The sequence below is a fragment of the Poecile atricapillus genome, chromosome 12, assembly GCF_030490865.1.
Source record: "Poecile atricapillus isolate bPoeAtr1 chromosome 12, bPoeAtr1.hap1, whole genome shotgun sequence".
NCBI classification, from domain to species: Eukaryota; Metazoa; Chordata; class Aves; order Passeriformes; family Paridae; genus Poecile; species Poecile atricapillus.
In genome coordinates this window covers 14,133,535-14,146,560 of record NC_081260.1, presented here as the reverse complement: position 1 = coordinate 14,146,560, position 13,026 = coordinate 14,133,535, and the positions used below count along the sequence as shown (strand labels likewise).

Genomic DNA, 13,026 nt, shown 5'->3' with positions numbered 1-13,026 from the left:
CCAAGAGGGCTGGATTCCCTGCAGGATCCTGTGTGGATCTGGGACTACCTAGAAGGCTGACCTGGAAGGTTATTTTTTTATCCTCATCTGAGAAAATCAGCACGTTTCTGTGTTTGAGCAGCTGTAGAGTATTTGGGAGTGTTCCATGAGACTCCTGATCCTGATGGCACACCTGGGCTCAGCATGGGGGAGCTCATGGCTTTCCAGGCTGAGGTATTTTTGTGGCACAGAGACTGGGGAACTTCAGGCAGGTAATACACACAGTGTAAATCCAACAGCTCAGAGCAGAGCCTGGCCCCTTGGCCACTTACTTTGTGTGTTGGCTCCTAAAACTCTGCTGCAAGGACAGAGAATTCCCAGGAAGGAGTGGGTCAGGTACTCTGTCCAGAACTTTGTCCCCAGAGTGGTGATGGTGATCAGCTCCATCTCCTTAGTGATGCAATTCCTTGGGGAATTCTTTGGCAGGAGTTGGTAACAAAGGGCACATTACTTTCCCCTCAGGAATCACAGCCCTGTGTCTGCATGCTGGGAAAAGCAGAATTTCTCATGCTGTACGTGTGCTGTGCACAGCTCTTCACCAAGGAGGAGAAAGTCATCCACAGGGACCGTTGGTAGGAAATGTAGGTGTGTCCTCAGCTCCTGTGTGTCACGGTCTTGCAACGTTTCCCAGACAAAAATGGATTTCCAGGGTTTAGATGCCAACCCAAAAAATTTCCATGTCTTAAAATGCTCTTGTTTAAAGGCAGAGTGAACTCTTACTGTCTTTTGTTTGCTTATTTGAAAAGAAAGTGTATGGCCAGCTTTGATAGTTCTGTTTTCCAGATGAGGAGAAGAAAGCAAAATGCAAAGATGGAGCTCCTGCTTAGCTTTGCTCTGGGTATTTGCACTGCCACAGTCAAAGCCAGGCTGTGTTTTCCCTATTGATTCCTTATGTGTTTTATTCATGGATTGCTGAAGCTGTGACTGAGTTGCTCTGGCACTGCAATCTGTGGGCCAGGCGGATGCAGAACCTCAGGAATTGCTTTTTCCCCCATGGAAATGTCTGCTGGCTGTTCTTCCCCAAGCTGCCCATGCATAGGTGCAGGCAGGGAGATCACTGAAAGTCACTTCCCACCTTCCAGTGCGGGCTGGGACATCCTGTCCCTTCCCAGGAGCAGGACAGGGATGCTGCAGCCCCATCACTGCTCAGCCATTCATGCCTTCACCTGAGTCACATTAAACTCAGGACTGCCTTTGCACTGGAAGTGTCACTGGCCAGTGATTGCAAAGATTATGAGGTTGGGGGGGCGGTATTTTTGTTTTGTTTTTTCCTCCTTAATTTGCAGTGCAATGCCCTGGGAGCAGTGTGTGATGGGCATTAGCCAAAAGGCTGCTGAGCCCACTGCTTGCTCTGCCCCTTAGCTTCTGGAGGAGCAGCAATTCCCACCTGGCTGTTTCCTAGGAAGAAGCTGTATATACCAGCTGCTGCACAGCCAATGAGTGTCATATAAACAAGAGCTGTTTGGGTGTGGATAACAGGAGGAGGTGCTGGCAGCCTGGCCCTGGCCAGTGTGTACCCTCCACAGCTACTCTCCTGCACAGCTGGTTGTCAAAATGTTTATTTCTAAAAATCAGGCTGTCCTTTTCACCTGTGTCACACCTGATGTCCCACTGTGCCTCCGTGGTGTTAAATGAGGCAGCCCAGGCAGGGCCCTCCTGTCCTGGCTCGGAGATCCTGCTGGTCCCCATAGCTGGCACCGCTTGGTTGTCACGGCCACTTCTGTTTCCATGTGCTCAGGGGCATGGTTTCCTCTCTTGGGAACAGAGGACCATTGCAGTCTCACAGACTGTGACCCCGGGGTTGCAATTAGTAAAGCTAATTAAGGATGTGCACCTGTGACACCTAGAGCATTGCAGACCCTTGAGCCGCACCTCTGTGCCCCATTCTCTCTCCGTGTCTGCTCACCCTGTTCCCTCATGGTTCTCTTCTGTGGTGATGGTTTCCTTCTGGTTTAAATTCTAAGCACTGGAGGAAAAAGCAGCAGCACTGCCTGGTTTGGGGCTCAGCTTGTGTTTGTGTTTTGTCAGAGACCTGTGGCTTTTGCTGCGGTAGCAGAGCTTTTTTGCTTGTGGTTTTTGGTTACCTGTGGTTGCTGTCAAAGGTTGAAATGAGAATTGTAGGTCCTTACTGAGCAGGCTGTGAGGCACATCCTTCCAGAGCTGCTGGTTCTGCAGGTGTGTTTGTCCACACATGAAGCGGCCCCGAGTTCTCTCTGGCCTCCTGAGGCCAGCACGGCTGGCACTGGTGCTCCTGCCCTGCAGCCCACCTGGGGCCACTCTGTGCAGGGATGGAACTTCATTTTGACTGGAAGAGTAAATTATTGTAACCACAAATGGTGAAACTTGGCATCGCTTCCTCAGGCTGGAAGGGAGAGGAGTCCTTGAAGACTCTTGATCAAATTCATTTTGGTGTGTTTCCATGGAAACAGGCTGAGCAGGCAGGGTCGTTGGGGTAGTGCTGAGCCTTGGCGTGTTGTTCACAGGGATATTCCAGCTTGGAGCATGGCGTTATTCCTTGATCCTTGTGTCCTGGTGCTGGGGGAGCAGCACAGGCCCTGCAGCTGCCTCTCCCTCCTGCCAGGCTCTGGGGGTGCAGAGCAGGAGCCTTTGGCAACCGTGTTTGTATTGGGAGGGAAAACATTTCCAACACTTAAAACAAGGGAGAATACGGGCTTATCTCCCCCAGCGTGGGATGGAGCCCCGTTTTTCCACACAGCAAATCTCTTCCTGCTGGCTCCTTCCTGTGGTCAAGCCTCTTTCCTGTGGCCATGGCTTATCCCTTTCTCCCTGGTCCCCCTTCCCTGCCTCATCGCTGATATCACCACCCTGCCATTTGTGTGCCACCAGGGGAAGGGGCAACGTCCCACTGAGTGTCTCTGAGCGCTGACACCAATTCTGTGCCTCAGAGCCTGGTGCTGGGCCCTGCAGGGACACAGCCCCCGGGTGGGGACATCCTCTGTTCCCCTGGTACCAGCGGTCAGTGAGCCCTGTGCTGTGTCCCTGTCACCCCCCAGAGCTGTCCCGTGGTGCCAGCAGTCAGTGAGCCCTGTGCTGTGTCCCTGTCACCCCCCAGAGCTGTCCCATGGTGCCAGCAGTCAGTGAGCCCTGTGCTGTGTCCCTGTCACCCCCCAGAGCTGTCCCATGGTGCCAGCAGTCAGTGAGCCCTGTGCTGTGTCCCTGTCACCCCCCAGAGCTGTGGCAGTGCCGCAGCAGCAGCGATGCTGTCCCATGCATGCACACAGGAGCTCTGTCAGGAGCTGATGTTCAGCCAAGGCTCGCTACGTGTGGGAGTCGAGTTGTGTTGGTCTGGAGAAGCCTGGTTTCCATTAAGAGCTCCTCCAGAGCCTGCCAGGCACACATGGTGCGGGCTCACACCCCCTCTCCCTCTCTCCCTCCTTCTCCTCTGGGCTGACAGGGACACATGGCACATGGAGACCCTCTGTCCCTGCCAGGTACCACCTGTGGGACCTGTGTGTGCTGCCGTGCTCCCAGCTCACAGGACCACCAGAGCCATGGTGCCCTGTCACCTGCCCCCATGGATGGATGGATGGATGGATGGATGGATGGATGGATGGATGGAGATGGGTGCTGGCTGGGGGTGCTGCTGCTTTCAGAGGGGCTCAAGGACATACACGGGGCTGGGAGGGGTGTTTGGAAGGAGGGATTGAAAATCACCTTTGGCCAGCAGCAGGGGAGGAGCTGGATGGGGCTACAGCAGCGTCAGGGATGGGGATTTGCAGGGGGATGAACAAAGATTCCCCTGAGCGAGGGCTGAATGAGCCTCCGGCCTGGCCTGAGCGAGCACTGGGGGACTGAGGGGGAATTATTTGCTGAGGTTTTCCATCAAGTCAATGACATCGTTCTGTGCGAGAGTTCACCCATTTACGTGCTCCAGCCCCTGGCAGCTGGGGCTAAATAGCGACATTCAGGCCTGAATCTGCCCATTCAGGAGCAAAGGTTTGACCCATCGGAGGGAGCTGCTGAACGAGGCTTTTGAGGGAGAAGCAGGGGCTGCACTCTGAGCCTGCACCAGGGACCCAGCAGTGCCCCCACCCCTGCCTGCCCAGGGACCCTGGGGAGGGTCAGGAGCTCCTGACCTGGGGACAGTGAAAGCAGGGCAGTCTGGGGACCTGCCAGTATCCCACACAGGCCACTTGATTTCCCTAACATCCATTTCAATGTTGTCCAATTTTTCTCTCTCCTTCACAGTAGCATTTCAGAACATCCCATGATTGCCACCACACTTTTAAGTTTTATTTTCAAATAAAAAAAAAACCCATCCATGTACACCAAGTTCCTATATGCAGCAATCATGGTGCTGGTTTGGCAGCAGTGGTGGGAGCTGGTTACCCGTTAATGTCTGTGCCATTACATGTAATGCAATTGTAATTTTCTGAATTACAATGGTAATTTCATGAATTTCTAAAAGTGCCATCTCGGTGCACTGCAACAAAAGAGTCCAGCCTGGGCCTATGTCTATAGCTGGAGTCCCAAATTAGAGAAAATAGCAGTATAAATCAGAGTCTAACATTATTCCTTTGCTTTTCCTTTTGTCGCCTACGTGCTACTCTCTGAGGTCAGGTGAGTGCAGCCTCCATCTGTTTGTATCTCAGGATCTGTTGCAGCTTTGTGCAGGATGATGTGGTCAATCCAGTGAGTGTGCTGTCCCCGCTGGCCCTGGGTCAGGCTCTGTTGTGGTGTCACTGTCACGTCCCAGGGCCCCTCTGCCAATGCCAGCAGACGCCGTCCTGCAGCCACACAGGGTGCAAAGACACAAAGCATCCTTTGGGCCAGAAACGTCTCTGGAAGTTCCAAAAATAATTTGGACTGAGCCACAGAAAACATCAGGCAATTTCTTTGCTTCCAGCCCGGACTGTTCCTCACCAGCGGGAGCAGCAGGTCCCAGGGCCATCTGTGGGTGCCCAGGCAAGCCCAGCTGAGCCTCCTGGCTGAGCTCTGTGCTCCGTGGCACTGTCCTTCCCTCAGGGCCTGTCTGTGTCCATGACCCCACAGAGGGACAGCTATTTTTAGTCCTGCCTTTTTCCTCACATTTATTTTCTGACTCTACAGATTTTTCTCCCATATTATGAAACGATTCCTGTGAACAGTGGCCAGCCTGTGTGACGGCCCCTGTGCTCCAAGGAGCTGTGCTGGTGCACACAGAGCCCTGAGTATCTCCTGAATGTCTTCCTGCAGGGAAATGTGTCAGTGTCCCTTCCTGTATGTGGCTGGACACAAGGCCATCGATCTGTCATTGTACTGTGTGGTGCATCCATTAGTGCTGCAGAGGCTTTTTCAGAGAGAGAAAAAACCCAAATCCAATGCTCTCTGCAGCCTCTGAGGGTTATTAATGCTGCAGCATTTTCTGCAGGGCTGAAATTCCCAATGCCTATGGATTTTCATAACGACCTTCCTGTGGTCTTGTTCCATTCAGATTAAATTGCTAAGATGTGCAGCCTCTGTAGAACAACTGCAGAAACCCACAGCTGATTGCTCTGTCCTTTTCCAGGATACTCCTCAGCAGTGCAGAAGTTCTCCCAGACTCTGCAGTCCTTCCAGTTCGACTTCATCGGTGACACACTAACGGATGATGAGATCAATATTGGTGAGTTCTCTGCTTTTTGAAGCAGGCTTCCAGTAACTGGAACAGTCTCCCTCTCTAGGAATTAGCCTGCCTGATGGTTTTTGAGCAGCCTCAGGAGCTGGGTTCCAGGCAGCTCTTCCAGAGCTTATTTTATGAAGTTGAGCAGTCACGGGTCGAGTTTCACATTCCCAATTCAGCGGACAATTTGCAGAGGTTTTCCATGGCTCCGGGCCTGCTCCGTGCTGCCAGGTGCTGGGGAGGAGGCAGCGTGGGGCTGCCCTCCCAGCCAGCCCCTCTTCCCAGTGCTGCAGTGGAGCCCAGCGGGTGCTGCTCCCAGAGCTGCCTTTGCTGTGCTGGAAGGGCCTCACAGGAACAAGCTGCCCCACGCTGCCCTGCAAAGGCACCAGGCTGCAAACTGCTGGGAAAAAGGATTGCTGGATGTGTCTCAAATGGGAAACAATGGCTGGCTGTTCCCTAGGCAGCCTTGCAGGGCTGCTCCCTGCACATCTGCTTGGGGATTAGTGATCCTGGAGCCGCGTTACATCCCTGCCCTCCCACGACACAGCTTTGGGAGTCACTCAGCATCCACAGTCTGGGGGCTGACCCAAAGGGCCTTAATGCCCCAAACCCCACACATGTCACATGGATCTGCTCTTGGCACACCCTGCAGGGGTGACAGGGGCTGCAGGAGGGACAACAGGGGATCCTCAGCCCCCGAGGTTCTGACTCTGCCCCATCAGACAAAACACTTGGGCCACTTGCCTGGGCTTGAGGGGCTGGGGCTGCCCGTAGGCTCACAGGGCATTCATGGGGTGGGACACAGGGCACAGGGTCTTTTCCAGGCTGCTCCCAAGGGCTGCACATAAAAGGGGGAAAAAAGGAAAAGCAGCTTTTGTCAGGCAGCAGTTGAAGAGTGGCAGCAGTGTGACATTGCTGGTGTCAGATCTCTCGGCTGCTGTTGGAAGGGGAAGGAAGTAGAGCCTGTTCCTTGGGCTGTTGTATTTAAAGCCACATGAAGCAGATTGCAGCCTGTCCTTCCAAGGCTTGTTTGCTTTATGGAAGGTCTCTGGGTGAAACCCGCTGGAAATAAGTCAAATCTAACGGCAGCAGAGGTGCTGAGCTTCCAAACACATGTGGGTCAGGGCGGGGAGAACTCTGCCATGTAAATGCCCCTCCTGGGAGCTGAGGGGTCTGAGGCAAATGGCCGTGCAAGGAAAGGAGTGTCCCTCCTCTTGGCTGGAAGGGACAGAGCTCCAACGACCAAGTAGTGCTGCTGGGAATGACAGAGGTTGAATAAAGGGATTGTGGGATGAGGGAGAGCAAGAAGAGATCACAGCAGATGTAAAATCCTCTGCGGTGAGAGGAGCATGTTTCCCTTCAGTTTTGCTGGGGAGTATTTGTTTTGCTTCTTCAAGTAGAGGTTCCCAGTTTCCCTGAGAAGAAGCCTGGGCTGTGTTCCTCCTCCCACCCAAGCCCTGGTGTGCCTGCAGGGGTTGAGGCTTCCTTATTCCTGACACAGCAGTGGGGCGTTGACATCTCCGCAGCAGCTTCCATCTCCTGCCTGGGTGCCAGGGATCTGCGTGGGAGTGCAGAGCTCACTTGATGTGCAGGATATGGGAGTGAAGCAGAACACTTACAGGCACTTCTTATGCGCTGCAAGAGAACGTGTTTGGCTTGTAAATAGAGCTAAAGTCACGCTGCTCTCTGGTTGTGTGGGCTCAGAGCAGCCCGGCACCCAAGCGGGTGACAGCGGGGACGCTGCAGGTGGCAGTCAGGACACTGGGCTGATGTTGTTTGTGGTGAGCAGCACTTTCCCCTGGGGATGGGAAAGATCATGGATGCACTCATGTTACCCCACAGCTGCACAGGAGCTCCCTCCTGCAGCTCCTCCACTGTCACCTCACAGGACCCAAATCAGCAGCTCCTGCAGAGATGAAAGGGGCAGTGAAATGGGATGTCATGTTCTTCCCTCCCAGGCACAGGAACTCTTGCTGTAAGGACCTTCCTGGAATGCTTCTGGCTGCCCAGCAGAGTGACTCTGGCATTTCCAGGTGTGGGTGTGCAGGTTGTGGCTGCTGGTGGCCCCCCTGCTCCACACTGCCCTGCAAGGGCTGGCAAATTCTGACCCAGGCCAGTAGCACAGATCCACCCCACTGCTCCCAGGCACTGCTGGGCTGCCAGCAGGATCTGAGCCTTGTGTGTGGTGCAGGGTCAAACTCAGTGAGCTGCTCTGTGACTGGAGCCAGGAAACATGTTCCTGGGCTCTTCCTGTAGAGCAAAGGGGAAAAAACAGCTAGGCAACGTTTTAGGCACTGACATATTCCCTGTAAGTTTGGGGCTGGATTCTCTTTCTCCCTGTGATAATTCTTTTCCTGGCTCAGGCCCCTGGTGTCTGTGTACTCCTTGTCCTGGGGAGCCACAGTGACAGCCACGTGTGGCCCTGGGCGTGAGCACCATGAGCTGCAGAGCCATTGCATTGCTGGTGCTGGAGCCCTCAGTGGAGGAGAGAGCTCAGAAGTCCCTGACTCATCAGGAAGGTCTGTTGTGCCACTGCCAGCTGAGGGCCCGTGTCACGAGGCTGCAGTTGTTCCCTTTTGTGTGTCTCTGCGGCTGCAGAATGAATCCTCATGCTGGATTTTAGCAGGACAGGTACCTCTGCCAAGGTGCTGCTGTGGATGAGGGGAGAGGGTGCTCAGCTTGCACAGAGAGCACAGGAGCATCCTCTACCTGACCTGTGGGACAAGCTAATCCTGTGCCTGCCTTGCTGTACACCTGCTGTGCCCCCCATGTGCTCCCTGCCCTGCCCAGCCCAGCGTGCTGCAGGGAGGGAGGGTCTGAACTGCAGAACTCTGGGGTGTGACAGAGCCACTCTGGGCAGTTCCCACCAGGGCAAGAGGGAGCCTGGGACCCACCAGACCTGTCCCACGCTGTGCTGAGCAGGCTGGAACTGTGGGAAACTTTCCCAGCTAACTCCCAGGTAGTTCCCAGGTGCACTGGGGTGATCAGGTTGTTTCCCCAGGCATCCAGCACACAGCCACACTACCTGCATGGGCAGGTGTCTGCCCAGCCTTGCCTTGCAGCCTGGAGAGATGGGAGTTTGGCTTGGCACTGTCAATGCTCTGCTGCTGAGGTTTCCTCCCCTGTCACAAACCCAGCCCCTTCCCAAGTTCTCCTTCGATGGGCAGGGAGAAGGGCTGCATGTTTCCCCTTGGTGGGTGGTCAGCTACTCCCACCTAGTCTTTTATTTCCCCAGGCTAAATTATTCTTGTTTCAGTTTGTTAAAGGAAAGGTTTCATGCTGTTTTTATTGTAGTTGGACTCCCAACTGCTTATCAATGAGATCTTTTTGTTTCACATCCAACATTTTGGGGAGTGGTATCAGTGTCTGTGACCATGTCTACGCCTGCTGCCTTTCCTCCTGTATATGGACTTTGTGCTTCCTGGTGTTGAATGTGATCTTTACAGCTAAATGCTGAATCACAGGTCATTTTCATTTGACACACTTGTCCTGGTCCTGGCAAGCACCTGCAGCTCTTCCTGGGACAGAAGAGGCAGCCCTGTCCTGCCCAGAGCTCCCACTGTGGGAGCCTGTCCTGCTGAAGGCCCTGGGGTTGGCAGCTCCCCTTCCCCCTGTTTGACCTTTCCCTTCATTTACGCCTTCTCTGACGCCTGTATTGCAATCTCTATAACACAGTTTCTAATAAAAGCTAATTAACATCCTCCTACCTTCCCAGGGCCTTCACTCCTTCATTGCCCTGGGTAGGAGACCCTCCTCTCCCTTGCATAAATAAATACCCCTCAAGGCCAGCCTGCACCTGGCACTGCCTCACGCAGCTCCTGCTGAAAGGGGCCACCTCTTCTCGGTTTTTTTGCCATTTTTTTTTAGACGGCCATGCTAGGGGTGCAGCCACATTGGAGTGTCCTGACATGTGTCCCACACTCTGGTGCCACATCCCAGCTCTGCTGACCAGGCTCTCCTTTTCTTACAGCTGAGTCCTTTAAGGAGTTTGCGGAGCTGCTGCACGAAGTGGAGCTGGAGAGGTCCATGATGGTAAGGAGATGGGAACTGGGCTCTGTCATTCCTGGCACAGCTAAATGCCAAATCACAGCCAAAGCACCATGTGTGTGGTGTGAGGCTTCTCATCACAGGGAAGCTGGGAGCACCGGGATTGTGCTTTGTACTCATCTGGTCCCTGGTCCCATGGCCATGGGCCCTGAGCATGGGGCTGGCACCAGGTGTGGGGGGCTGTGGCTCTCCCAGGCAGAAGAGGCAGGCACAGAGCCCCAGGCCCTGCAGCTGGAGGGGCAGCAGTGTGTGCAGGCAGCTCACCAGCTGCTTCTATGGTGAAACCAAGGGTTAAAGAATAAGAAGTGTTTTTGTTCAGTTTTTGCTGGGTGCAGGATGGCAGGTGTCCCTGAGCCCATCTGCGCTGGTCCAGCTCCTGCAGTACAATGTACTGCCATCCTGCTGCCATGTGCCCTCTGACAGCCTCTCCAGGGCTCCTCCAGAGCCAGTGCTGGCTTCCCATTTCACTCCTAAGTCCAGGAAAAACATGAAAGTTAGGCTCGGTGGAGAGCTTACAGCGTGCCAGGAATGTGCTGCTTGGCTCTGCGTTCCCCTGCCTCGTGCAGCAGCAGGAGCTCCTGCCAGGCTGCACCAGAGGGTCCATGGGCAGGCAAGGAACAGCAGGAAACCAGGAAGGCACTGAGATATTTCTTTATTATTAATTACATCCCAGGTATAGCAGCTCCTTTGGCAGCGGGGGGAGCACTGGAAGGCATTGTTTCAGGGATTATGGGCACTGCCCAATTTTCAAAGTTGGGGTTTTTTGCCCTCTACTTGTAGGACCAGTTCTGTTTTACAGCAGCTCCCTCAGGAGGTTTCACACTCACCATATTCATCAGCTTTAAATTCCCTGAAGAGCTGTGGCTGTGTGGTGTCCTGTCCCCTTCTCTTCCCCTCTCCCTTCCCTGGAGCTTGGGGCAGAGCCTGTCAGGGAAGTGGGGATGGGAGGAGACAGCAAGCTGGTCCCAGTGCCAGGCTGGAGCTGGAGCCAGTGACACAAACTGGGATGAGATTTCACGTGGATTCATGGCAGTGGTGTGCAGAGCACCACCCAGGAAAGCATTTCTCCAACATGAGACAGGAGTGGAAGAGACACAGGCAGGCTTTCCCTTTTCCCTGGCTGTTCCTGTGACAGGTAACCTGTCTGAATCAACAAGGCAAGTCCATCCTTTATTTGAGAGCAGCCTTGTTGGATGAGGGTTGGGAACACCCCCTATCAATTACAGGATGCACCAAAGCCTCCTGGGATGTGTTTGGGGTTTGCTCTGTGTTACCGATGGGGAAGAGCAGGTACAGATGGTTTAAATGAATTCACCTACAGGCAGAGAAGATTCCAGTCAAAAATATTAAAATCTCAGAGTTCTTGGCTTCTAGCCCTGTTCAGCCTCTGTTTAGGAGAAAATTGATCAGCATCCTGCAATTAAAATGCTTTTTCTTTGCATTGTAGGTGCAGAACGCGAGTGATTTGCTGATCAAACCTTTGGAAAACTTCCGGAAGGAGCAGATAGGGTTCACCAAGGTAAGGCTTGTTTGTTTGTTTTCAATGTAAACAGATTTGTTTTCTGTTACTGTGTTTGAATAAAGATTTTCCTCCTGTTGTTTTTAACAAGCAGACAGTTGCTCTGCTGCATTCTGACTTCAGGCACTCAGAAACTCCCTGTTCAATGCTGGCTTTCAGCTGCTGGCATGAGGGTTCGTGCTGTGACTTTTAGTCTGATTTTTCAATCATAAGAGGCTCCAAAGCATTTTCCTGAATTCTTTGGGTTCTCTCCTGGCCTGATTCCAGCACCGCCTCTGTCCTGAGCAAGGAGTGCTTGTTTCAGCCAGGAGATCTTCCTTGCTGCTTTCTCTCCTCTCCCCTTTGTTCATGCAGTGCTGTTGAGAATTAAATACTTTCTGCAGAGAAGTGTGCAGTAGAGTGGGAGGGAGGAAGGCAAGGAGGGAAAAAGGGAAGGAGGGGAAGCAGGAGAGGCCAGCAGGCAGAACCTGATTATAGTCATAGGGCTTTTGTTATGAAATATTTACATAAAGTATCTAATGAGTCTTTCAGATGGACCAAACTTTTAAAGAAACAAGCAATAAAAAGCAAATCCTGCACATGTGGAGCGCAAAAGATCATTTTTCCCTTGTCTGCTATCAAGAAGTCCAGGTTCCATGTTACTCAGCGGCAGCTTAAAATGGGGCTGGCTCTGACCCAGCTCCGAAATGGAGATGTTTTGGAGAACACTTGAGGCTTGGATTCAGCCCAGCCCATCTGGAGGCTTTGACATTTAATAAATACAGGGTTTGAGAGGAGATACTTGATGGCCCTCCTGCCCTTTGCCATGACCTGAGGGCTGGTGTGTGGAACCCTCTGCAGAGTTTACAGCCACGAGCATGGCAGAGGTGACCCCTGCTCGTGTGTCCCTCGGGCTGTTCTCTTCCCAGAGAGCCCTTAAGGTGTGTAAGGGCCACTTTGCCCCAGCCCAGAGCATGCTGTGCCCCGAGAGCTGAGCTGCCTGCTGTGTGCCCGTGTCCTGGCTGCGGTGGCCGTGCCAGGGGGGTGGACACAGATCTCAGCAGGGCTGGTGCCATGGCCCCAGCACTGACACAGGTTCACCTGACAGCCTGCAGCCCCTTCTGGCTCCCTGTGGATGGGCAGGACACTCCAGGTGGAAGCACAGGGTGGTGACAGTGGCAGGACACTGCTCAGAGCAGCTGGAGAGGTGGCAGAGGGCAGAGGGTTGTTGCAGGTGGCTCAGCCGATGTAGTTTGGTTTGGGGTTTTGTTTCTCGTGAGGAATATGAACTGCAGAGGTGCCAGGGCACCACGGTGGGAAGGGGGCTGTGCTGTGCTCCATGCAGGAGCTCACAGGGCAGCACCTTGCACCATGCCAGGATCACAGTGTGCCTGCAGGGGGGTACCACTGTCCCCAGTGCCACCCCAAAGCCTTGAGAGGGTGCGAGTTTGGGAGTGAGCCCCAGCCACTCCTCCCCCTTGTCCTCAGCTCCGATGTTTCCCCACCAGGAGCCTATGCCACAGTGCTGTGGGGCTGCACTCTCAGCTGTCACCTGGGGCACAGAGCCTGCCTTCACCTGCCAGCCTGCAAAGCATCTCCGGGTCATCCCCAGCCAGCAGCAGAAGGTGTGAAGTACAAATGAGGCTCCTCACAGCGGTGCTCTGTCAGTGTGGGTTCCTCCCATCACTGCTGGGCCTGGCAGCACCCTGTGGACCCTTTCTGATCTGCACCAGGGGCAGAGGCTGAGGCTGGGCTGTGGAACAGGCTGGAGACATGACACAGAGAATTTGTGCCCTCTGCTTAGTTTCCGTATTTTGGCAGCGTCGCCTTCTGTGAGATG

At 53.8% G+C, this 13,026-nt stretch overlaps 1 protein-coding gene across 2 annotated transcripts in view; it reads left to right on the top strand.

Annotated features, from left to right (window-relative positions):
- The window catches only part of OPHN1 (oligophrenin 1), a 52,430-nt gene that overhangs the window by 9,100 nt on the left and 30,304 nt on the right, over positions 1–13,026 (top strand). For both annotated transcript variants that reach the window (XM_058847990.1, XM_058847989.1), the window contains exons 2-4: positions 5,549–5,644; positions 9,612–9,673; positions 11,136–11,207. In XM_058847990.1, coding sequence (XP_058703973.1) covers positions 5,549–5,644; positions 9,612–9,673; positions 11,136–11,207 — 230 coding nt within the window. The remainder of the gene's footprint in view (positions 1–5,548; positions 5,645–9,611; positions 9,674–11,135; positions 11,208–13,026) is intronic.